The sequence below is a fragment of the Lytechinus pictus genome, chromosome 4 (assembly GCF_037042905.1).
Source record: "Lytechinus pictus isolate F3 Inbred chromosome 4, Lp3.0, whole genome shotgun sequence".
Lineage (NCBI taxonomy): Eukaryota > Metazoa > Echinodermata > Echinoidea > Temnopleuroida > Toxopneustidae > Lytechinus > Lytechinus pictus.
The window spans coordinates 11,602,967-11,628,803 of NC_087248.1; the positions used below are offsets into that span (position 1 = coordinate 11,602,967).

A 25,837-nucleotide genomic window follows, 5' to 3' on the forward strand; every position below is an offset into this window, starting at 1 on the left:
TTCTTATTAAAGATATATCAAAATATATTAGGGCATAAACGCACTTGGGTTAATAAGTTTTCCACCCTAGACTCAGGAGTATAAAAGTGGGCAAATGATGACGAAACATTATACGTGCGTCAGATTGCCTGGTCTTGTTAGATGGCAGGCAAGGTCTGTATTTGTAACTCGGTAGGGGATAAGTGAAAGAATAAAAAATGTTTTCAATTTAATCTCTCAAAAGGCAGTTAACAAAATCTCTTTAGAAAGAAATATATTTTTTATAATTTCAGTTGTTAACTCGCCGCTATTTATGAGAAACCGTTTCTGCTTGAAAAAATAACAAGCTGGCAAAGAATTTCAAGTTTGATTGATTAGTTTTTAACTGGCACTCTATTGAAGAAGGATAAATTTGTTTAGATTTAAAGTAACTGACGCTATAATAACACACTATGATATCGCTAATATTACCATCACCACCAAATGTTAGGATTCATCATCAACGTCGTCGTCATTATCGTCACCGTCATCACCGCCACCTTCATCAATTATCATCGTTGTTGTCACCATCATCATCTTCATCATCATCGTCTTTGTCACCATCAATATCATTATCCTTATCGTCATCATCATCATCATCATCATCATCATTATCGTCGTTGTCATCTTCAGGAGCAACCACTTTCATGTTCAGCCTAGATGAGTTGTAAGGTTTTTTTTATGTCATCGAGATTACTTTTCTCGTATTAAAGTAGTGATTGTTCAGTGGTAGGCTCAAGGCACTGGGGGGGGGGTAATTCCCCTTTCCATGCCCCCCCCCTCCCCCGAGCAAACCAAATGATCTTTCTTATAGCTTATCAAACAAAAGGATAAAAACGCACCCGTATTCGATGATAGTTATCTATTTCTACTATTGGCTTCAATGTCGTTTATATTTTCTTCAGAAAATCCCCATAACCTTAACCATTGTGGATCCACCCCTGATATAACAGTGATTTTCCTTCAAGGAAGGGACAAAAATAATTCTGAGGTTCATTTTCGAAATCAACAAAGGATATTACGGCGACTTACAACCAGTCCGCAAATGCATACAAAGGATTACAGTAGCCCCACTTTCATTAGTAAGTAGCGGTCACACCGACCAAGCCTGAGACGTTATTACCAATGGCTCACCATCGATCGGTTTGGGATCGGTTTCGTTGGTGTGACTGTAACATAGGTAACATTCTCAAATTACAGATTGGCCGGGGGGGGGGGGGCTCTTCCGATATTTGGCATTCCCTTTGGTCGTTTCTGTTATGTGACGTCTATGGTCCGTGGTCAAAAAGTGCATTCATCAATCATTGGAATGGAAATAGTGCTTAAAAGACCAGCATATTCATAATGCACGGTTATACATGCATGATTTTGTCATATCAATCCATTAAAAACGCATGTGTCAAAGGAGGCAGACCCTTATACACTGGAGTGAATGACAAGTAGAATCTTGACACAGTTCAATACATCATGACAGAGACAAATATCGAACAGGCGGGGATGGGGGGGGGGGCTTTGGGGTAGTTGATTTCAACAGCCAAAAAGTTACCCCACCTCGCGCCCGTTTTATATTAGGAGCGTACGAAAGAAGAACCAAACTTTCAAAGAATTGTCTTGCAAGGTCACAAATCCAACATCCTCAATGAAATTCTTTTGAATTTGATTTTATTTGTAGAGTGACTGAGTGTACATTCATGCTCAAGATATCTCGAAGTTCAATGTCCATTCACACCCACTCAAAAACAAAATTGTCACAGAACATAAAGAGAACGATATATCACTTATTGGTTGGCCCACATTGTAAGCGTAGGATAGTGACTATAAATCTTCCTTGCTGGCATATTTCCGTTTATTCTAATGCGTTCTTATATCATTTAAGGCTCTTCTAACTGACCCTTTTCTATTAGTATTTCAAATCATTTATATGATTTTAGAAAAGGAGCAAGAAACTGTTGATTTGATCTAAAAAATTTACTTCGCCATATCTTCGCTCATGATTTTTGTTATAATCAAAATTGATCTCGAGAAAATTAATGTATAGATAAACGGATAAAACATCAATCCTGATTTTGTAAAAATTTTATTTCAGATTTTCCTTACAACTAGAATCATTGTTATTGTTATTATCTTTATCATCAACATCAACATTATCATTATATTTATTACGGGTAGTAGTATAGTATTAGTAGTAGAATAAGTAGTGAAAGTAGTAGTAGCAATCGTCATGTAGAGGTAGTAGTAGTAGTAGTAGTAGTAGTAGTAGTAGTAGTAGTAGTAGTAGTAGTAGTAGTAGTAGCAGCAGCAGTTGTAGCAGTAGTAGCCATTTATTGGGTTAACACACAACATTTTTTACAGCAGTGGAAGATGAATATGATGTGCTTCATTGGTCCTCAAAAACATACTTTTTGATCCGAAGAAACATATCACCGGTACTATGGCAACGGTTGCATTTGCATTGAACTCTTTCATCTATGGAAGCTCCTTTTGACACCTTTTAGGGGTTTTAATTTGACCGTTGATTAATATAGGATATAAGCGAGTTTTCAAAATTGCAACGGGGACAGATTCTCCAACATGGTACATCTATTGAAAATGCCCATCAAATCACAATGGACAGCTTTGTCTTTGTCGAAAAATTGATGAACCGGAACAGCAGAATTCTAAGATTCGGAGCTGACCAAAAAAAGGCAAATATGTTTGTCAAGAGTCCAGGACGACATTGCTGTTTATTCAAAGATTTTTGACAAAGGCTGCTTTATCATGAAGGGCTTTTTGACAATGGATTCTATACGTTCCAGAAAGCGTCGGCGTATTGTTGCGAAAAATCCCTAATTGCCATTTTATGGTAACATTTATGCAACAGACGTCTGCTATAACCATTAAAGTGATTGGTTAACATTGGATTGACTTTTAAAAAATCTGAGCTAGAAGGTCACACTTGTCACCTGTGTCTGTGATATGTTACAAAAATGAAGCCCAGAAAAAATTGCTTTCGAAAATAATTATTTAGTGCTTCAAAAATTGAAATATAAAGTGACCGAAAACACCATCTTAATTTCATCCCATACACTTATGTGTACTATTTAGGCGTCTATAAGACGCCTATTTACAAAATCGGGGTTTGCCTTGTAGTTTTAGCTTTTCATTCTCAATAATGGTTGTTTTCAGGGTTTATTAGTTCTAATACATGCACTTGTACACATGTTTCATCTTGGTTTGAGAATTTTTTAAATCGGCTGCTCACAAAGTTAAACAATACCTTTAATTGTAGTAGGTCCATGCTATAACCGCGACTACAGATCCGGTAGTGTCATTTGACGGTTTCTCTTTCTATTCACTATTATCCCAGAAAGTATGATATTTATGAGTGAATAATAGAAATTCGATATCATTGCCGACACAGGATATACCCCATCCATGATATGACTCCCAACATAAAATGGGGGGGGGGGGGGGGCTTAATTTCATACACGATTTAATCAGAGAATTATTAAGTGCTGGTTTAAGCAACTTCTTTACCATGTATACTCCGGTAGTTCGAGTGACATATGCTATTGCCTATATGCCAACTCGGGAGTCACGATCGAAATGTCTCCAATCTGTCCTTTCTAAAATGAAATACTGGGACCAAGTTAGCTTGTGTGAAAACAGAAAAACAAACATACAAATCAATAAAAGTTTGAAAAAAAAATTGAACAAATAAAAAAAAAGTTTTAAGATTTTGATTGTTATATCACTAAGAATGTGGACATCCTCTTCTTGGCAATGTGATCAAAATGTTATGCCACATCTGTTTAACTCCCAAATTACTTACACTCTAAATTCCAAGGATTTAGAATAAATTCAGATCGGCTGTGAATAGTGACCAGCCGAATATTAGATTTAGATTTAAACATTGTTGGTTGAAATATGAATCTAAAAGATTTGAATTTAAATATTTTGAGATTTAAAAGTTAATCCTTAATATTTCAAATAGATTCAAAATTTGGCTGGTCACTATTCACAGCCGATCTAGATTTATTTCTAATCCTTGGTATGTATTTTACTTAAATTATGAGATTAATTCAAATCTATCAGAAGATCAAGATTTTTTTTCATGGGAGGACACTTCAAAGTGATTCGATAAAATACATCATGGACAAACACTTTATACCATCATAAGAATGGACAAAAAATATATAATTTAGGCTGTAATAATTGTGCGCAAATTGAAGGATTGTACTTCTGTGACATCACAAATCTTGGTCCCATTGCCAGTGGGAGGATCTCCATGTACTGTATACATAGCAGTATTCGACATTCAACGCTTTCAATTGCTCATAACTTTTTTTTTTGTCCAATTGTTCTCAAACTTTCATCGAACTAATTTTTTCGGGGCGTCGTGGCCTAGTGGTTATGACTCTCGTCTTTCAATCTGAGGGACGTGGGTTCGAATTCTATAGTCAAGGCGTGTTTTCCTTCAGCAAGAAATGTACCCACATTGTGCAGCACTCAACCCAGGTGAGGTGAATGGGTTACCCGGTATTTGAATGCTTGAGCGCCGAGAGGTAGCAGAGCTAAAGCTGGAGTAATAATAATAGCAGGGCCCGCTGGGAGAAAAGTTTTCCGAACTGAAGTGGCTTCCCTGGATAAATATACCGCCATGATGATGATGATGATGATTATTAAATATTATTATTAATATTATTAATAATATTATTATTATTATCATTATTATCATCACTATTAGTATGATTATCATCATCATCATTGTTATTATTATTATTATGCAATCTTACTTGACCCAAGGGTTTCAATCTCATTTATAAGTCAGATGAATTGTCAAACCCAGTGTCCCTAATATCAAAATATGTCGCACTTTATCTATAAAGGGTCAAATTGTATGCATCTTCTAGGGCGACTCTTTTTTGCCTGTCATTTCTTTAACATATAAATTTTCAAGCAGTTTTGTTAAATTTTTGATCGTGTATTGGCGAAAATACAGTGATAGTTCCTGACCTGAATATTCTAAAGGATCTACGCTCTAAAACACAAAGGGTGAAAAGGAAAGGGAATGAAAGGTTGAAAAGGGGCCAAAGAGTTTTCCGATATCATTCTACGGTAGTTTACCCCCTCCCCATCCCCCCCCCCTTCACCCTTACATATATAAGTGTGAGACTGGAAACATACGTTATTTGAATGGTCGTCTGTACAATCTTTGAAAATAACAACAAAAGGCTGATTCTAATTAGAATTGACAAGTGGTTACAGTAGTCGTAAAATTCACTTTACAACGTTCTGCCGGCCTTTTACGCACACAAGTTGGCCCTTAATTACAGCTACACGCAAATGTATATCTATTCAATTAAGGATTGTAAAATTATGTTAGGTGTACATGTGACGCGCAATTGCTCCTGCACAATTATTGCACCGGGCTGAATTTCGACTAAGATGTATAGGGTTAGGGTTAAGGTTGCAATAGGGTTTTATGTCAGGTTAAGGGTTGGGTTTAGGGTAGGGTATAATGTTCAACCAGGGTTGAAGTTGGTCATTCGATTAGTGTGTGGAATTCAGAGCGGAGCAGTTGCCGCCGGGGCAAATGCCATTAAACCATATGCAGGGATGCAGAAAAAAATGGTGTATGAAATTAATATTGTATTGGTGTTATTGGGGGCATTCCCCCTCCCCCACAATGTTATACTGCCAACAAGCCCCCTGAACCTACTGCAACTTTATCTGATAATGGTGAAAGTACTGGGAAGATTATTGTGTGACGCAAACATATCTATTTAGAGTGACCGGATCTCATTTCTATTGTTTCGATGTCTCCCTATCAGTAATTTATTTCCAAGCATCACTAATCATGTCTGACTCTGACTGATCATTTGACCAGGGATGCAATGTCCTGACTACAATAAACATGATAAACGAGAATATTTCCGCAAAATACCAAAGGAATTGACTCTCCAATTTCGAAACAAAGACTTTAGAAAGTCCTTGAATCTTGGCATTTAGTTAGAAAAGAAAGTTATATCAGCAACGTAAATGTGAAAAACACAAACAAACAAAGACAATAGTGTACTTGATGTCAATATTTTGGGAATATGTGTGCAGTCAATTAGTTGCATCTAAATCATACAGGCATCTGAGTTACAATACTGCATGCAGCACGAAATGATCTTAAATATTAAATTAATATAGAAAAATAATAGTACCCCATCTGTTTTCAAAAAACGTTTGGCAAATTTCACAAAACGTAACAGAATAGAATACAAAATAAAATTCGAACAGTTAGCTTTAAACAAAGTGCAAATAAATGCATTCGTTTGTTGATGAGTCGAAGGGAAGACAGTGACTAAAGTTAAGGCTCTGGCAGTCAACATTTAATTTTAAAATTGATTTATTTTATATTTTAATGTATTCTTCATCAACAGGTAAAAGTTTCTGTCATTATCTCTTTACCACTCTACTTCACTTCATTCCATTTTTGTTTCGTAAAACTAAAACAATCGCACAAATTGATGAGGTACATGCACATAATGTAAATTCCAATAGCGATCGAAATCATTAGAAACATGGAGGCCAATATCAGCCAAAATGAGAAATGGTCTATTCAATATCACCACCGTGGATATTGAAAGCAATTAATGAAATAATAATACATAATAATAATGAATTAATAATAATAAATTAATAATGATATAATGATAATCAACAAGGTCAACTTACATCTTCGCTGTATCCCATGTGGCAAATCAAAATAATTCCAAAAACTCTATCGACACAAACAAATACGAAGTCAAAACTCCATTCCAAGGAATTGAAAACGTGATGTATTTATGAATATTTCGCGTGTGATATCAAGCGATATACCATAACTTTGTACACAAAAGTAAAGTTCTTCTCACAATATACCGCTAGTCCGGTCGACTCGAGATCTCAGTTTGACAATGACGAGTTGACAATTGTCCTGAAAGCGAGATTGGATGTTTGACTTTGATTTGTTGGAGTTCCAGTTCACTAGCCACGCCTCCTCTGCAGTCCTCTTCCAAAAAGGCTTTATGTACCGTCACTCGTCAAAAAGAGGCATTCTGATTCACTAATTATTGGGGAGGATCGGACAGTGGCAGATATAATGGTATGGTGACCGTATTGGGCATGGTGGCATCCCCTTCCCACCCCCACCCCCCATCGAAATTGTCAAATCTACTTTGTATGTGCACCGGGGCCATTCAATATCAATTGAAAAATGCAAAAATCAAACAAACATTTATCAGATCAGCCCGAGTCACTCCCTCGTGAAAGTATTTTTTAAAGAAAAAATTGCACCCCCTCCCCCTTCGGAAAAAAATGACGCAAATGATAACAAGAACACCCTGGACAGGGGCCACGGAAGGGGGGCTTGGTGTGCTTCAGTCCCCCCCTCACTTTTTTCCCAACCCGTCACAAAAACGTAAATATTATCATCTGATTGGGGTTTTTGCACGGTCAGCCCCCCCCCCCCCCACTTTAAAAACCGTTCCGCGGCCCCTGTGGGAAATGGATTTACACCAATTGATTGACCCGTAGGCTCTGGCCTATACATGTAACCCGTCATTGGGTCATTAGGTTTCAAAACTGATATTTACCATTTGTATTATCACGAATGCAGTCAAACCACGTCACTATTGACATCACAATTTGGTTAAAAGTCCATGCAATTAATTAAATCTTTCATCATTTTGAAAGTGAATTGAATGATGCTTAGAAAATCCAAGCATGCCCACCATTACCTTGTAAATTCATTTCACTTTATTTTTTTAATGGGCTGGAGTTCAGTTGATGAAATTCTGATCCAATCTTATCAAAGTAATGACTGTGTTCGCAATGGTAATGCATGAACTGTCATCAAGACAATACGACTATCCGAAGAAGGATAATAAAAAATGTAAAACAGCCCCACCCATATTATCTTTCAAATTATAGATAGTGCATGCAGACGGAGTGGTGACAAAACGAGGCAAATAACGATGACTAAATGTGCATCAATGTGAATAAAATGGAAAAAAAAGTTACTAGGTAGATAGATAGGTAATTGAATAAATAAAAATTATTAAGTCTCTATTCTTTTATCATTATTTTTTTTTCGTTGCTATTTCAAACTTTTTTTTAAAGGAAAAATGTGCAGCAAAATAATATTAATTTTTTGATGATTTATTATGTCGCTTTGATTATTCTTACGTTTTAGAAGATATTGTCATTTTCTATCCTTGTGAATCATTCACCCCCGATTCAATATCATATACCGTTTAGTGGTTTACCATGTTCGGGTGTGACGTCATACCCTATGATCATGGCATGCATCAAAGTGTATAATAAATGATCACAATAGACACTCCATTGTGACGTATACGTTCGTCGAAGAGACGGATCAACGCAGGTAGTTTGTATATGTCTATTTACTATTGTCTTCCTGTAAACAAAATACCGTGACAAAAGAATGATTGGGTAGCGCTCCTGAAATGTACATTCTGCGGTCGATTGCACTCGGGAGTCGTATAGTGCGCGGCCCGATTGTAAATACCATTTATGAAATTAATGCTGCAACGCAACATTCTTGATAATATTAGGGAGGGGCGGGCGTTGTCGCCACTTGAAATGAGCCACGAATAGGACCGTAAAATATAGATGGATCGAATATTTTTTTAGAGATATAGGACTGATGTGCCTATCACTGGCCATTTATGGACCACTCAGGCTATTGGAGAACTGAGGGTTTTTTTTTAAGAAAGAAAGATATTTTACAATGATTTCGACATGCTCGAGTCGATCCCCCAAAAGAAATCTAAATCTCATATCAATTCTCTATCCCCAAAGTCTCCGAGAAATGGGACTACTATAGATAAACAAATGCGAGCGAGCGAAGCTTGTGAGCAAATAAATTTTACAGTGATGGCTACTATTTGTAATAAATTTGACTGTCATTTTATGGAAATCAAATACAAGTCGAAGAAAAAATTTATTATGATTTTTTTAAATACACGTAATTCAAGTGCATGGACTTCTATAAGAGTACATTTCCTTTAACTCAAGTGCCGATAGGCCTTGAATGTACTCATTCCTTTGCAGGAAGTCATTTGTATAGAAATATAATCCCATTTTTATTTTCATGTTTCAATGACAACTTTTGGAACACCACACAAAGATGAATCTTCAGAGTTCAATATTCAAAGAGCTCTGGAGTTAAGTTGGGTGATCACTTTTGTTCATCTAGAATATTTCATGAATTTTCGAATTGCAACATATAAAGTATTTTTGTTTCTAAATGTATGTTTTCATGAATTATTTTAAAGGGTAAAAGTCAGAGTAAAAAAAAAGTGTACTACCGTATAATAGATAACGGATGCGTCTGGTCGTGACATTTCTATAATACGCTGGTCCCAGAGGTTAAATCTCTTGTGTGGGGGGGGGGGGGTTACAAGGTCAAGGTGCCGAGTGAAACGGGAGCAGCTAAAGCGACCATTCCCAATATTCGTTTTGACAAGATTTGCGGGCAAGAATCCGAGTTTAGGATCTAATACCTTGCCTAAAAAGAAGGCCAATCGCTAACAGATGTAGATGAATTTGGGTCAGGTTTAAACGAATGAGGATCCCATCATTTCCTCATCATCCTTAGGCTCCCTAAAGAAGAGAAAAATCATTGTCAGAGGTGAAAAGGGCAGAAAAGAACTGGTAGAGAGAGCAGTCTGCAGTAGAATGACAAATGATTCATGTCCGCTAAACTGCGAGATGAAGACTTAGAGGGACGTAGATAAACTTCATTAAATTATAGCAAGCGAGATCCCCATTATAATGGTAACATGTATTTATTTTTCATGTCTCAAGTTCGGATATGTGTAGATAAAATCACTTGACCATATATTTGTCAAACTTATTAATTAGAACTAATGTTCGGTTATCAAAATAATATGAATAAACGATAAATATTCATGGGGCGCATCGCCGTGATCAGCACTGGTATAGCGTCATCTCTTGACAAAATCATTTTAGTCGGACAGGACTGTATTTCCCAAACGGGCAGAAAAGTACATAAATGCCAAAGAACCCGAATATATAACCCCCTTCATAAGTACAATACTGCTAAACAACATCTCTTCTGGGCCAAATTACCATGCGGGGTACGTTGTTTTTTTCTCAAATTTGCCTATGATTTTTATTGCAATCCCTCCCCAAGACAAACCGTGGGAATTTCATATTTTAATTTAGTTGACCAACCGCTTTCTTTTTCTCTCTAGATTTACTTTCTTGTTCACATGCATCCAAATTTCTTTCCCCCTCTCTTTACAGATTTTCATTGGTGTTGGTATAGTTCCTAAGAAAGGGTCGCCAGTCGTTCATAAAGAAGCTAGTAACTTACAAACAGCTTAATGAAACACCCACCAGGGGTCTGTTACACAAAGCTTAGCAATCATCATAGAACATATCTTATGATTGATTGCATTGACTACAATGAACAATCAATCGTAAAAGTCAAGCATATGATTAATCACTAACCTTTGTGTTACAGGTCCCTGGAGTTTGATCTAAACAAATACTAGTCCATTTTGCACAGTCGAAAAGCAAACTTGCAAATCACTCTTTGTTTTGTCACAATATCAATATCTCTTTATTGAAAGAAATATATCTATGTTCATAAATATCTACAAATGCAAAAATCTGCATATACAAAGATAATAAAAAATGTCGTGAATGAAGTACAATTTATTATTTTTTAGAATTAAAGAGAAGATTTCATCACTGCAATAACTCTCCCTGTGATAAACCTTATTCCAATCAGAAAGCAGATAAGCCCGCCAGACATTATTTATCGTAAATCATAAAGTCAGGTCTGTTGTAAAAGACATCAAAGCCATTATCCCCTTTTAACCTTATTTTAATCTACTGTTAAAACATCAATTATAGAAAGTGAATAGCATTCAATATATCTAATGGCATGTAGATGTACTGCACAACAATTGCATTGTATTTCATGTACACATGACATTTGAAATATACTAGTAGCAAAATGAAATCTATACATATTGTTTAACTACAGGCATGATGCTAATTTGGTTATCAAGAAATATTTAAGTTTAAATTAATCTCTTGAAATCGAAGTAAAATGAGATTATCAGAAAATATGGAAACAAATACATGGCAGCACTTGACAGGTTTGAAAATGGATGTTCAGTAGATTTACTGGCTCAGCATTTCTTGAGAAGTGTGCTGGTACGACACTATTACCTCAAAATACCACTTGGGCCCCGTCTTACAAAGAGTTGTGATTGATGTGATCAACCTTAACTATATGGAAATCCATCATTGTCATAGTTCTTCCTCAAGGAAATTTGCACAATGTCCTTTGATAACAAAGAGAAGCATACTGAATTGTCAAGAAAACAGTGAATGTATACATCATATCTAGAAAATATTTTGAACAAACATGTATTTTAGATGTATTTAACGCTACTGGCTTTCCATAGTTGTGGTTGATTGGATCGATCGTAACTCTTTGTAAGACAGGGCCCAGGTGGATACAACAAAACAACTGTCCAGAACCGTAACTAAGACACCCTCTATTGATTAAACTCAAAACCTAACATTTTGTCAATTTAGATGGGATTTTGTACTACAGCTCATCAAATCATATTAACACTACATAATGAATACATGTACACAACAATATTGCACATTGAATTTACAACTAACAAAACATTACATACTTGCTTGCAAAATGGTTTATGAGGCCTTTTGTTGTTTTTAGCAATAAAATGCATTTTTGCTTGCATGGATGAATAAAATGGGTGACTTAAGTGAATAAAACACTGATTAAGATAATGTTCCTGAGAAAAAAGCAGACGAGATTTCAAAAAAAAGTGACAATAGAAATACACTGAACGTTGATTACATTTAGCACACTGAAAATCAAGGTTTGAATTGCCGTGTTTTCACCTTTATCACAGGTTAGAATTTATAAAATAATTGTAGGCTTTTCTAATATATACATGTATATTCTGTCAGGAGAACTAACTGCTCTTTAGATTTATTAAGAAAATTTTTCATTCAAAATGTGGTTTTTCACCCCCCCCCCCATCCTTCCTTTTCTTTTGCAGTCAAATAGGTCTCAAGTCTGAAGCACTTAAATTTCCACTCAAATAAAAAAAAAACTTTTTGTTTGACCAATCAAGATTATTGTCGCATGTGCATATTGTTGGCTATAGCAATTATCAACCAATCAGAGCCATTGTTTGAAGTTACAATTGAAAGCAAGTACTTGTGTTACAAAGCCCATAAATATAATTCCAAATCCAAAGATTATTCCATTATAGAGAACTATTTTGTATCAATATTCTCTTTCAATAAAACTGTTTTTCATGACAACATATAATGTCTGGGCCCTGTTTGATAGATGTATTTACAATTGGAACTGAAATACCAGCAATTGTAACTTAGTTACATGTGAACTTTTGGGCTGCGATCAATGTTGGCTAGTATTTGCCATTGATAACAAAAATGGTTAATTCTATGCAACTTTTATGTACACTGTAGCAGCATCATGTTTTTTTTCTAGAATATGTTAACATAATTTTTTTTTCTAATAAATTAAATTGTATATTTAAGTATTTACAATACCAAATAGTATTTCATTTTATCATTTGAATAAATTACTTCTGGACGGATACAAAAACCTTAAATAATTAGAATATCAGTAGAAAGAGCAAATTAAGACTGAATTCAATGATTCTATTGAAATAAATAACAGACATACTGAATACAACACAGATGAACGTGAAGAAGAAATACATGTACACATCAGTGTATGTTGTATGTACTGTACATAAATGAGTAAGCCAGGAAAGCGAATGTATGCAAACTTCAATTTAGCACAATAAAAAATATCTTTGGCACCCTCAATGCAAAATACAGTTTGTTCAAGGCTCTCATTATATAATTTAAATAACATATTTATACATTTAGTGAAGACGGACTTTGAAGTCATGCGTAAGCGCCCATGCACACGTTTGATGCATACAGTGTAAGTAATCTACTGTAATTGATGAATGCAAAGCAGTGTGATTAAAACCTTATCATGATCTTAACAATGCTGTGATGTATAACAAATACAACTATGCATTTGACTTTCATGTAAGAATGACTCTTTATGGAAAAAACACCCCCAAAACAGTTTGTTCTGCAGATCATATTTAGGTATAGAATGCTTTCTTAAAGAATTTATAAAGCCAAGCTATTTTAAAAATCTTCTAACAATCACCTGCTTTTTATGTTTTTAATTAATCTAGTGAATAGTATAATTGATCACATCTGAACTTCAAGCTGCAATTAATACATGTAAACATACACAATAACAGCAATATTTGACCTACTCACTAACTTCAAGGAAACCTACTCTGTGGTGTCAAAGATAATATCTACTGTTGCTGGGGAAAGTACCATGTGTGTCACTGGTTAGTTTTCTGCAAGTCATTGAAGTTAAGAAATTGATATTTATTATCATTTCTTACGCTGTTTTATTTCCTCTTAGACCCCAAGCGCATAGGCAGCAGGTGATCTTTTTAGCATAATTAGCAAATGTGGAGAAAAAAAAACACGGTCAGAGTTTTCAGGACATTTTTATTTGGAATATAACTTTGAATAAAATACTTTGTAGATTTTTAATTGGCTGTGTTTTTTTCTGTATAGTGAATTTTATTGCCCTGCATTTTCTCATTACAAAGAACTGTCCTGGGCATATATTGTATTCCTTTAATATGCAGATTTGCAAATAAAGTGATATATAACAACAATCATAGTACTTCAAAAATTCAGAACAAATGGTTTGCTTAAATGCAAATTAATATTTTTGTTTTTATATTAATATAAAGATGATTAAATTTGATAAATTGACATTTCTCCCCCCCCCCCTCTATCCCTTTCTCACTAAATCTCTCTCTCTCTCTCTCTCTCTTTCTCTCCCCTCAATCTCCCGAGTCCAATATAAATAACAAGTCACTCTAAGTTACTGATAGATTTATGTCACGTCATGACATCATCATCATCTTCGATGTTGGGCTTCAATGTTGATCTTGACCTAAGCTCTGGGAGTATCTCTTTTCTTCTGTGATTGACTGTAGATAGAAAGTGAGAAAAGGGTAAAGTTAATAGCTCCATAACATCCAATGCATATGAACCGAGATGTCCCTCTAAACATAAAGAAACGGATGTTGCAACAAAAAATATCTGCACGAATTTATTTATCACTTATCTTCAAATTTGCAATAAATTATCAATTCCAAATTTGAAATAATTTTTTGAACTATGAAATTATATTATATTTCTATTGGTGAGATGTTCAAAGGCAATTGAATGCAAAATTTATGATTGATTTGGAGGCTAGAATTCAGCACGTTGAGAAAGCATCTAATAAGGAGTATGCACAAAGCGGTGCTAAATTCATGTCCATCACTAAGTTGACTGCATTAATGAACGGCATGTTTATGAAAATTACTTGTCATTAACTGCGGATTAATCAATTCAAAACAGTGAGCTTGAAAATGATGGAGCCTTAGTAACAAGCTCAATTTAGCGCCATGTGATAAAAGCATGCATTTGTTATAAAAAATAATAATAGTAAGGCAGGTCTTTGTATAGCGCATATCACATTATGATATGTCCCTATGCATTTCCAAAGGACTTTGCTATTATTACCCTGGCTTTAGCGAACGTTTAAAAAATGAAAGTTTATGCATTTTATATTGCATAACATATATGGGCAGCTGCTCGTTTATGACGTCACAAATTCTAATATCTTTCTTAGTCTTTAATGGATTTTCCTCAATCCTTCACCAATATTTTGCATTATTTTTTCTAGTATTTTTACAACTAAATTTTCTACAGGGCGAACTTCCCCTTTAATTAAGAATACTCAATGCTTAAAATCTGCATAAAACCATGGTTTCAATCCAGTGTAGACTAACTTACCTGTACTTGAAGGCACTAGAGGGTCCAAGGACGGCCTTGGGCTGGACTGTTCTACTAGAGGTGCAAGCGTGGGCTTCTGTGAGGATTTGAAGAGATTTCGATGACCAGGCGCTTGGGCCCAGGACGGGGTGGCAAGAGGAGCGGATAGGTGGGAGGGAGCTAGCTCGTCGGTACCATCCACAGGCATCGGGGCGGTCTTGTTCTTCTTGATTTTCTTTTTTTTCTTCTTTTTCTTCTCTTCACCATCTGAAGATAGACAGAGGAGCATGATAATTTGATATGTAATTCACAGCCACAAACTGAAACTGGGTAGAGGTTAGTACTTTATTTTATTTGAAAAAAATTTCTCCAGATTGTATGTTTAACATGTATTTATATGCTAACAAAGTATGAGAAATAACATTAACATGCAAATTTACCAAGTTCAGATACCAATCCTCAAATTCTTATCAGGCCTTGAATTTCAATATTTCCAGGGAAGGCCATTTTTTCTGTAAGGTTCATTGTAAATAACATAATGAATGGTTTCAAGGCACCCCCCCCCCCAAAAAAAAAAAAATATCATATAATACAGACAACTTAATTCTTGAATGTTTGTTTGAATACCTTCTGTTAGAGGAAAGTGGTCTGAATTTGCAGCCTAAAGACCCTGACTGGGGCTTGGATATGTACAGTTTCAATTTGGGTCTGTGTGTACAGACTAAGGAAAAGTAGTAGGAATGGGTGGTTTAACCTACACCATGGTCTCACTCGGTGCTAAAATCATGGGAATCTGAAAATGTACCCATTTGGTTTCCATTGTAAGCTTCTCTTATTCTTCATGCTTTAATGGTGAAGAAAAATGTTTCAGTTAATTATGAATAATCGGGGTGTCAAATGAGCTGATAAACTGAATCTGTACTACCACAAGGTTTGTGTCACAACAATAATGATAATCCACTTCTAATACAGTGCTGTATGCATCAGAACTACGTAAATAAGCCCATTACGGATTATATATATATATATATACATGTAATTGACTACCCATAGACAGTGCAAGCTGTTCAGAGGACTGGCACATTAAAGTTTAGTACTCACTGTTTGAAGGTTCCTCTATCAGGTTTTCCTGTGAGCCTATAACCACCTTCTTTGACTGTCCTTCGGGCATGGTCCCTGCTTCATCCTGACCACTTGGCTTCCCATCGCTCAACACGTCAGGACTCAAGGGACCACTCCCTGACGTCCTGTCGCTGCCCCCATCCCCATTACTCCTCACATCTTGAATGTCTCCCTCTACAGTCCCAACGCGGTCATTGACATTGTGTGAAGATGATGACTCGGTCATCGCAATGCTCTCCTTTGATTTGTTATTGTTTCCTGTGGCGTTTTCTGAATCTTTCTTCTTTTGCTTCTCCTTCGCCTCTGCAGCTTCATTCTGGAGATCGAAAATGAATAGAGATGAAATTTCTTGATCACTCAAACATGGTTCAAAGATTTAAAAATCTGTTTTGCTTATGGTCTTCAGCTATTTAACTTCTTTTTATTTCATTTATTTTCCACAAATCAATCAAAACATAAACATAGCACTTTTTAAATATAAATGCAAAAACAGCCATCAAAAGATTTAAATTCAAAGTGGAGGGACCTAAAAAATTATGCAAAAATACTGACAGCCAAAATAGTGGAATAAAGGCAAAGAGCTCTGGGTCCCGTAACACAAACATTAGCAATTAATTGTACACTTGATTTTCACGATTGATTGAACATTGTAGTCAATGGAATCAATCGTAGAAAAATGTTATACGATCATTGCTAAGCTTTATGTTTGGGCCCCTGGAGAAATAGTTTCCTTTGTTAATACACCATTGTATTTTATCCTTCACTTCCTGGATATTCAATTAATGCTTCATCATTAAAAGTTTTACTTGCTGCTTATCAAAAAAAGGTAAATGCTATACCATTGCCTTACCTTTTTCTTTGAAAAGTAACCATTGTTAACTTTCTGGAATGGGTCCCCATCGGCTACATCTGCCTCACCTTCGTCTTCTTCCTCTTCCGAAGGTAATCCTTTGGCCTTTCTCTCTTCCTCCTCTCTCTTTTTCCTGGATGTCAGATGAAATTTAGCATAATATATTAATGTCCAGCACAAGTTTTCAACATTTTACAATTTACGTCTGTTCTATATGTACATTACAAATTAAACAATGCTGGGGAAGGCTGACATGATTGGTCTAATATGAATTTGCACACTGTAGATAATGTTATCATTAAAGTTGTATTTTATTCATTATGCCATCACTATCATCATAATAATGATGAACAGCGTTTGTATAGCACCATTAATATCTGTTGAAGAAAAAAAATCAAAGGTGCCATCATCATCACCATCATTGTCATCATCACAATCATCATCATCACCAACACCACCACCATCAATATCATAATCACCAACAACCACCAACACCATCACCATCATCATCATCATCATTACCTTCATCATCACCACCATTACCATCATCAATCATGACCACCATCTTCATGGCCACATCCACAACCACAACCTCCATCATCACCATATCATCAAAATCATCATCATCACCACCATTACCATCATCAATCACCACCATCTTCATGGCCACTATCACAACCACCACCACCATCATCATCACCATCACCATCACCACCATCATCATCATCACCATCATCATCACCACCACCAACACCACCATCATCATCACTACCACCATCGTCACTAACCTTGCTTCCTTCTCCTTCATGACACGCTCTCTCTTCTCCTTCCTCCTCTGCTTCTCCTCCTCCCTCTGAGCAGCGGTGTCTTCCTCCACCCTCTTACTAATCGTGGCCCAGTCGTTGCCGATCCCTTCCAGGAGCCACAGCATCCCCTCCCTGATGGATGGGTCCATCCGCTTGCCGATGCCTTGCACAGCAGAACAGGTTTCCTGGAGAAAAGAAACAGAGGGAATAAGGGATCACTAAATGGGATATACAGTACATGTACACAAGAAAACATGAAAAATGCATCAATCCCTTCTGGTTCAAACGTTCAAGGGGGAACTATATGAGGAGCATGTCTCTTTTACAAATGCTCAGAAAGATAGCAAAATTTATAGGACACAAATATCTTTTATCAGACATGGAAGCTGTGACCCAACAAACATTCCTGAATTCCAATTTTAGAAGAAAAGTGTGTCAGAAAAGATTTTACAGTACTGGACTCTTATCTATTTAGAACTCACTGAAAGATCTTATAATGTGAGATCTACAATTATTTATACACATCCATTATGTTTAAGACGTTAGACTCATGTCTATCCAGGATTAAGCTTTTGGCAAAATAAGTGAGATGTGTTGTGTAGTCTGCCAGCAAAAAAAAAATCCACTGAGCCAAGGCAAAATGAAAGAATGTGAATAGTGAAGTAATTACCACTCTGCAAGGGCATTTACTGTTCCTGACAATCTCTTCTAGATCTAACTGGTCACAGATATCAATCTCATCCAGCGCTCCTTCTTGGTCTTGTTTATTAGCAAGACTGGAAACAGAGAGACAGAGGCGGATAGAAGAAAAGAAGAAACAAAAAGGACACAGAAAACAAATCATAAATCATAGCAATTAATAATATGGATGAAACATGAAACAAAAGAAGAAACCAATGATATGGCACTCCTAAGGTTCTTGATAACAAATCTTGCATACAGTATGTGCGCTTATCATGAAATTTGTATGTGTGGTAAATTTGTTGAAATGGCCAATTTCTTTAGGACAGGGATTAAAACCATTAAACACATCCATGTACCACTCATTAATATAAGATTGGTAGCAACCCTTAAACAATATCTCTGATGAATTTGGTAGTATAAGTACACTTTGCACTCCATACGAATCCTGTATTTTTACTAGTTTTTCTGAATCAACACCATCCAGCGCACTGCTCTACATATAAACATAGTCAATGACATATTAATACCAAAAAATGAAAACAAAAATTATAACCTATTATCAATACATTGTTATATAAGTTTCAGTGGTGCAAGAGAAACACATATTTCGGTCTGGCAAATTCTCCATTGGCCTCAGTACAAAACTTCCTGTGCACTATCATATATCTATTGTACAGTCTATTGAAAAATTCTTATTTTAATGATAATATTGAATTGCTTTTCTTCATGGAATGCAATGATATTTTACTATTACAGTCATCTCCCCGATTTGTGCCATATTCTATACTCTTGATATATTATGTTGTATCTCCTTCTGAGCCATCCAATATAATACACTTATTGCACTTACAGGAGTATTCTCTTGCCACGGATCTTTTCCTTCTTGAGGACATCCTCCAGACACTCCTTGCATTCCTGGAGCCGATCCTCTGCGCTGGCGTCCAGGACATACACAACACCATGAGACTCCCCGTAGTAGTTGGACCAGATGCCGCGGATACGCTTGCCCCCACCAAGGTCGAAGACTGTCACATCGTACTTGCCGAGTTTGAATTCTCCGCTCGCAAAGCCCACAGTTGGTGCAACCAAGTCCAGAGATTCTACAATGAAAACAGGAGTGAAATAAGGTTGTGAAATAAGATTGGTGCAAGTACATTGTAGCTATGGTGATGTCTCCACTTTGCATCTGTGTAAAATGATATTAAAAATATGTTCATAATTAAATGTAAAAGAATAGGATATGGATGTCATTCATGCTATAATGAAAAAGAATTCCACCTGATTTGACTGAGTAGTGCATCATTGAAGAAAAATAAAATTACCACCTTCTTATGAAGCAATATTAGATCTTTATGTATATTTTTATAACACAAGAATATCTGAATATATGGATTCACATATCATTATGACCTTCTTCAGGTATGCCTACAAAATGGTTTGATGGATTTATTGGACGATGGTAAGGAAAGAACTTTGAAATAAAGCACAAAAATTTACCTCCTTGCACCCCTTTCAAAGCTGTTGTCTTGCCAGCGTTATCAAGCCCTATCAGAGCTAAAGTGACTTGCCTGTAAAAACACAAAATATATTAGTTTAACAAGTGATAAGTGTACAGCTTACATCAATTTGCCCTGAATATATGGCTACAAAGATGCGCAGTACAAAAACGATCATGCAAGTACAATTATGGCAGGGGTTCTCAAACTTTCTCTTTGAAGGGCCAGATGAGACTCAAAATAAACTTGAAAGGGCCAGGGTGAAGTGGATACTTAGAAAAAAATGTGCGCAAAGTGCGAAGACGCTTACGGCCGGGGTCCTAGATGCTCTCTGGTGCAATCTGGCCCTTATTTTGGGAGAATTTAATCCAACAAATTTATAACAGTTTCATATGGAACACAGGCAAAATTAGAAAAGATTTCAAAATACAGCGAGAGTCAATAGTAATGACAACAAAATTGTAGTACTTTGTTAAAAGGAATGTAGATTGTACCTACAATGACCTAAGTCAATTTTAACACATACCTAGAATTGAAGAGACAGATGTTTTGTAGTAATGTAATCATATTGAGCTATGTTTCATATTGTGACTTAAAAGTGATTAAAAAAACAGCAGAGTCTCGCGGGCCGTAGTTTGAGAACCTCTGGTCTATGGATATTTAAGAATGACATACACTGTGTTGAAGTAGAATAATTTCTACTGATATCTGTTTTGCAAGCTTGCATGAAAATACAATTTTAAATCATTTCATTTTCCAGTCAGTACAGTTGAGATAATTCCTGACCGTACACAAAGCGGATGCTTAAAGTAAATGAGGCATTTCTGTCTGACCGTTGTTCAATCTATGCATGTTCAACAGTTCAAAGTTTGTGACAAACAGCATACTACTTAAGCCATCCACAACAGGTAGAGGCACGGATCAAGAGTCTGACTTTTACAGGGTGCGAATTGGTCTGAAATATTTGAAAAGCCTAATAAAAGGTCATCAGTACATGATTCCCCATTAGATTTTCAAATTTTACAGGATAAGCCCACATCTTCCGCTACCCCTGTGGATCCACGCCTGATGTACATGTAGGTTCTTGCTCTCTGTACAATATACATGGAACCTATCAATTTATAAAAAGTAGATCTACTTAAATTTTTTGATAAATTTGTTTTTGCAACTTACTTGCGAGGCTCTCGCCTCTCTTTGATCCACTGAAAACAGCAGGCCATTAAGCTGAACATTACCTGCGTTTCAAAAAACACCTGAAAGAAAAAAAAGAAACGTTAATAAAAAAAGTACAGCACATATTCAAAGCTTGTGGAACAGGATGCCAAGACTAAGGGAGCAGTACCCGTGGATGTTAGATGTTTGTTGTATGGCTTCCCTAAGACTTCTGTGCAATGCCCCTTGTCTGTGCATTATTTGTGTGATTCAATTAATAGACGACTTGCGACGACCACCGACTAACTTTACACATATACAATACATAGGCACAGATATTCATTGAAACTTTGAATTTGACTGAAAATGGTGGGGAAAAAGTTGAACTTTAGGGGGGGGGGGGGTGGGTCGGGTTGTACTTGAATTATAAAATGACACCTATGTGCCGCACCAAAAATGAAAATCGGGGCTCTGGAACTAAACTTTGGTCTTAAAATGGGGGTCACCAGAACTGCTCTAGGATTAACGATTGCTAAAAATGCAATCCTCTGGAATGGCATAAATTCTATATTTCGAAGCATTACATGAATAATCCTGAAAATGGTCATGAAGTTTCTGCACCATATGAAACAATCAGTGGCCTACGAATCACTGCGCAGGGCTTTGGCTGTCGTTGAACGCAGTCAATGACAATTTGCCACTGTGCTGCGCTGAGTATGAGCAGGCACTAGATCGAGAAACCACAAATTTGAGGGTCTCCGGACCGGGGAAAAAGTAGGAATTTCTATGGCTTTCTAAATTGGTGATGCTCTGGAACAGAAATTTAGGCTGGGAGTTTCGATCACAGCACATAGTAGTGCTGTAGCCGAACTGCCGAACCGAACGGAAGTTCGCCGAACTTGGCACTTCCGAACCGGACCGAACCGAACCGAACACAAAGGCCTGGTTCGGTGGTTCGGTAAAAAAAAAAAATTCGGCACATTTATTCACTACGTAATATGATATAGCGGGGGACTACATATATTTAAATATAAAATGAAAAAAAAATATTGGTTAGTGATTGTGCACAATAAGAATTCCACACAAAATATTTTTTAAATCCACCATTTAAGCTCACATCTTGTCTTTGATTGAATTGTTATCAACTTAAGAATATTTTATTAACATGAATATATTTTTTCTTCATTAAATGAGGGGACATTTGAAGCTAAACTCGGTATAAAAGTGTGGTTGAATTACGTATTACCGTAATCGATCGTGATCGTAATCGGACCTAATTGTTTTATATTTAATTAAGAAAAAGGACAAGACATAAATTGATTCCTCGTAAATGACAAAGTATGACAGCTTCGGTCTCGTCTTTGATTGAATTTTTATCAGTCTCAATTTTTTTATTACCATGAATTTATTTTTTTTCTCATAAAATGTGGGGACATTTTAAGCTAAACTCGGTTAAAAAGTGTAGTTGAATTACGTATAAGTGTAATCGATCATGATTGCGATCGGGCGTCCATGTAATTGTTTTGTATTTAATAATAGAAAAAAATGACATAAATTCATTCCTTGTGACTGACAAAGTAATGGTAAAGTATGTATATTTCACCTTCTAAAATATACATATCAATATTAAAGATAAATAAATAAGAGATGAAGGAATGAGGTTAGAAAAAACAGAAAAGATAAAAATTCAAAGCAAGTCAACGCATGTTCCCTGATCGTGTACCGGAAATGGTTGATAGGGAAAGTTGAAACAGGAAGTCCAAACAACCTGCTCTCAGTTGCTATTACGCTGGTAAAATTCATATTCCGAATTTGAAATGTTTTCCATTGTCACTATTTTCTAAAAAGTGGTTTAATCTGGTCATTTACTGAAAATGAAATGATAAATTTTCAGTTCCGTCTTGGTTCTGACGATCAACGCCGAGTGATTTCATAACACTAAAATACACAGTACAGTCCCATGTACTCATTTTCGTGTTGGAAATATGTTTGAAGTCACTCGAGTGTCGATCTTTCGGGACCAAGAATGGACTGATATTTTATCTTTTTAAAGTAATTGATTGACCAGATTTAACAACTTTTCAGAAAATAGGGACTTTCTAAAAGATTTCATATTCTTTGGAATGTGAATTTTACCAGTATAATAACAGTTGAGTGGAGGTTGTTTGTCTACTGTTCCGACATTCCCGATCAACACTTTCCAATCGGAGAAGCTGCGTTTGCAATGGCATTGTAATCGATCATGATCATATCTACATGGAATAATCAATGAACAAAAAATATTCTGTTTCTGTCCCCATTCTCTCATTATCAATATTATTTTCTTTGTTTTTTTTACTCAATTTTTCATTTATGAAAGTAGAAATGACTATTATTTTTGGTTTCAAGATTGAAATAAATAAAAGAATGTTATGCAGCAATTTTTATAACCATTCTTTTTAGAAACAAAATTTATTATAAATATACGACAGAAATTTTCTGTGATAAATTTTTTCGAGGGTTGGCAATCCTTAGTCTGATATGTTGACAATTTAATTGCGCATTTATTGCCGAACTCCGAACCGAACCAAAGTTCGGAAAAAATTTGCCGAACACTGCCGAACCGAACAGAACCCGAACATGCCGCCTGACTTGCAGCTAGCACATAGATCTACGTATCATCCATCTTTTGAAGTATAGTGAGTGATTGTATTACTGACCGGCCTTGTTGTATTACCAAACGCGCACGTTATACACATCAGAAAATAATTTCATATGGTCAAAGCTTTGCAACATCCTTCCAAAGGGAACTTGAATAGAAAAATGGTCAAAAACATGTACCTTCAAAGTCTTTATATTCACAAAATAATAATTTTTTAAAATATTGTAAAAATAGCTCATCAGTGCATACCATTATCAAGTGACCAAAATATTTCAAATGCGAAGAGGGGTCCAATTGGAAGCTGATAAAGTGATAGAACATGTATCATAAAAAAAGAAAAAAACAATTTCTGTCTAGATCTATATTTTGTAGATATTTGTGTGCTTATGGTAAAGTTTGGTGAATTTCATGAGAATATTTTGTCTGAAACTCTGACTGATAAAGGTATGACTGAATTCATGAAAGGTGTTCGGTAGACCCTGCTGTAATACGAGCCATAGACCATACCGATCCCCGGGACTTCTGCCAGTGCCAGTTTACCATAGCCTAACTTGTTACAAATACTGAAATAGATTCTAATATTCAGTAGGCCTAGGCCAGGGCCTAACGTTAGATCTAACTTAGTACGTTAGACTCTACTGAGTCTAAGTTAAGTTAACGTTAGACGGACTAACAACTTTTTTTATGAACTCTGCGAGAAATTACATTAACAACTTCATCAGTCATCTTAATGAGACATGATAATTAGTATACTACAATAAACGAAAATTATGGTCCCCCATCACAGACTGGCTTGACTAGTTCTGAATATATCTCGGATATATACATACATGTACATGTAGTGAGTGATTGTATTACCAACCGGTCTTGTATTACCGAACGCGCGCATCGTACGCGTCGTCAGAAATTAATTTCATACGCTCAAAACTTTGCAACATCCTTCCAAAGGGAACTTGAATACTTTAAAGATGATGAAAAAATGGTCAAAACACATTTTCAAAGTCTTAATATTCTAAAAATAATAAAATATGGTCACAATACTCAATAGCTCATCAGTGATTTGTTGTTTTCTCAACTTTTCCCATAGAAAACACACGTTCGATACCTTTTTCAAGTGACCAAAATATTTCACATGCAAAGAGGGGTGGGAGTGCGATTTGAAGCTAATAAATAGTAATAGACAAATAATTTAAATAGTAGGGCCTAATATTCGTAAAAAGGAAAAACGATTTTGGCAAAAAAAAAATTGTGTATTTATGGTGAAAGTTTGGTGAATTTTATGAGAATAATGACGTGTTTGATATGATTGAATTCATGAAAATTGTTCGGTAATGCGATCCACTGGCACTACGAGTACGATAACATAAAAAATATCCCGATTCGTGGCCATGCCCATGGCCATGCCATGGGCATGGGCATGGCCACAGCCGCGACACCAGGGCCTCCACGCCATGGCCATGCATGTCACAGGGAATCCGGCAGCCGCTGTGGCCGGCCTAGGCCCTAGCTTAGGCACGGCTCAACCTGTACCGGTACGTCGCCGTAAAATCCACATTCAATTCATTCGATTCAACACTCAAATTTCAACAAAAAAGAACAACGTTTTACATCTTAGCTCAAATAAATCAGACAAGCATGCTCTCACAATACCATACATACCTATGTTGTATCTTGTTCCCTTATCAATAAGTAATAAATCAGTATAGTTTACATCTTCGAACGAAGGAAAACATCCAATTAGTCACTGATCACTGCATTTCTCTATGTCGTAAATATGTTTTGTTACCGCAGCAACTTGTGTGTGTCGGGTGACGTGTGTGTACGTGTGTGTACCGGGTATGACTGTGTAGCATTCATCTCTATGCATGTTCCGCTCATTACGTGCTCACACACATCGTACTCGTCCTCTTTTCGTCAATTTATGGCTCCTGAAAATCCGCTTAAACTTCCTTTAAGAATATTTTCTGGAATACAATATCACACAAAATTGACAGAATTATGGAGTATGATGTTTCTTGCACCAAAATTACAATGAATTAACATCTTTCAAAACGTTGACGAACGTTCATTTGGATTAGTATTCATATAATGTATTGGTCCCCAAGTAATGGCATCC

At 36.0% G+C, this 25,837-nt stretch overlaps 2 protein-coding genes across 2 annotated transcripts in view; both read right to left on the reverse strand.

Annotated features, from left to right (window-relative positions):
• The window catches only part of LOC129259553 (mucin-2-like), a 47,996-nt gene extending 41,050 nt beyond the window's left edge, over window positions 1-6,946 (reverse strand). The window contains exon 1 of the mRNA XM_064098386.1: window positions 6,724-6,946. The gene's annotated coding sequence lies outside the window, so the exon portion shown is untranslated. The remainder of the gene's footprint in view (window positions 1-6,723) is intronic.
• A 4,246-nt stretch (window positions 6,947-11,192) lies between these two features.
• Window positions 11,193-25,833, reverse strand: LOC129259550 (ADP-ribosylation factor-like protein 13B). Its single transcript, XM_064098388.1, has 10 exons — window positions 25,381-25,833; window positions 21,102-21,181; window positions 19,930-20,000; window positions 19,283-19,532; window positions 18,419-18,524; window positions 17,731-17,933; window positions 16,943-17,075; window positions 16,072-16,408; window positions 14,992-15,237; window positions 11,193-14,138 (listed from the first exon to the last, which is right to left on the reverse strand). Exons 2-10 carry the CDS (start codon window positions 21,158-21,160, stop codon window positions 14,047-14,049), a joined length of 1,497 nt encoding a protein of 498 aa, XP_063954458.1. The 5' UTR covers window positions 21,161-21,181; window positions 25,381-25,833; the 3' UTR covers window positions 11,193-14,046.
• Window positions 25,834-25,837: the final 4 nt, after the last annotated feature.

What these genes read in the sequence shown, in the direction of transcription:
- LOC129259550 (XM_064098388.1), bottom strand. Translation starts at nt 21,160, where the DNA reads ATGTTCAGCTTAATGGCCTGCTGTTTTCAGTGGATCAAAGAGAGGCGA. An exon ending in GTAAATGCCCTTGCAGAGTG is followed by an intron (nt 17,934 to 18,418) that starts GTAATTACTTCA and finishes TCTTTTCTCCAG; the next exon opens with GAAACCTGTTCTGCTGTGCA. An exon ending in GTTACTTTTCAAAGAAAAAG is followed by an intron (nt 16,409 to 16,942) that starts GTAAGGCAATGG and finishes TTCGATCTCCAG; the next exon opens with AATGAAGCTGCAGAGGCGAA.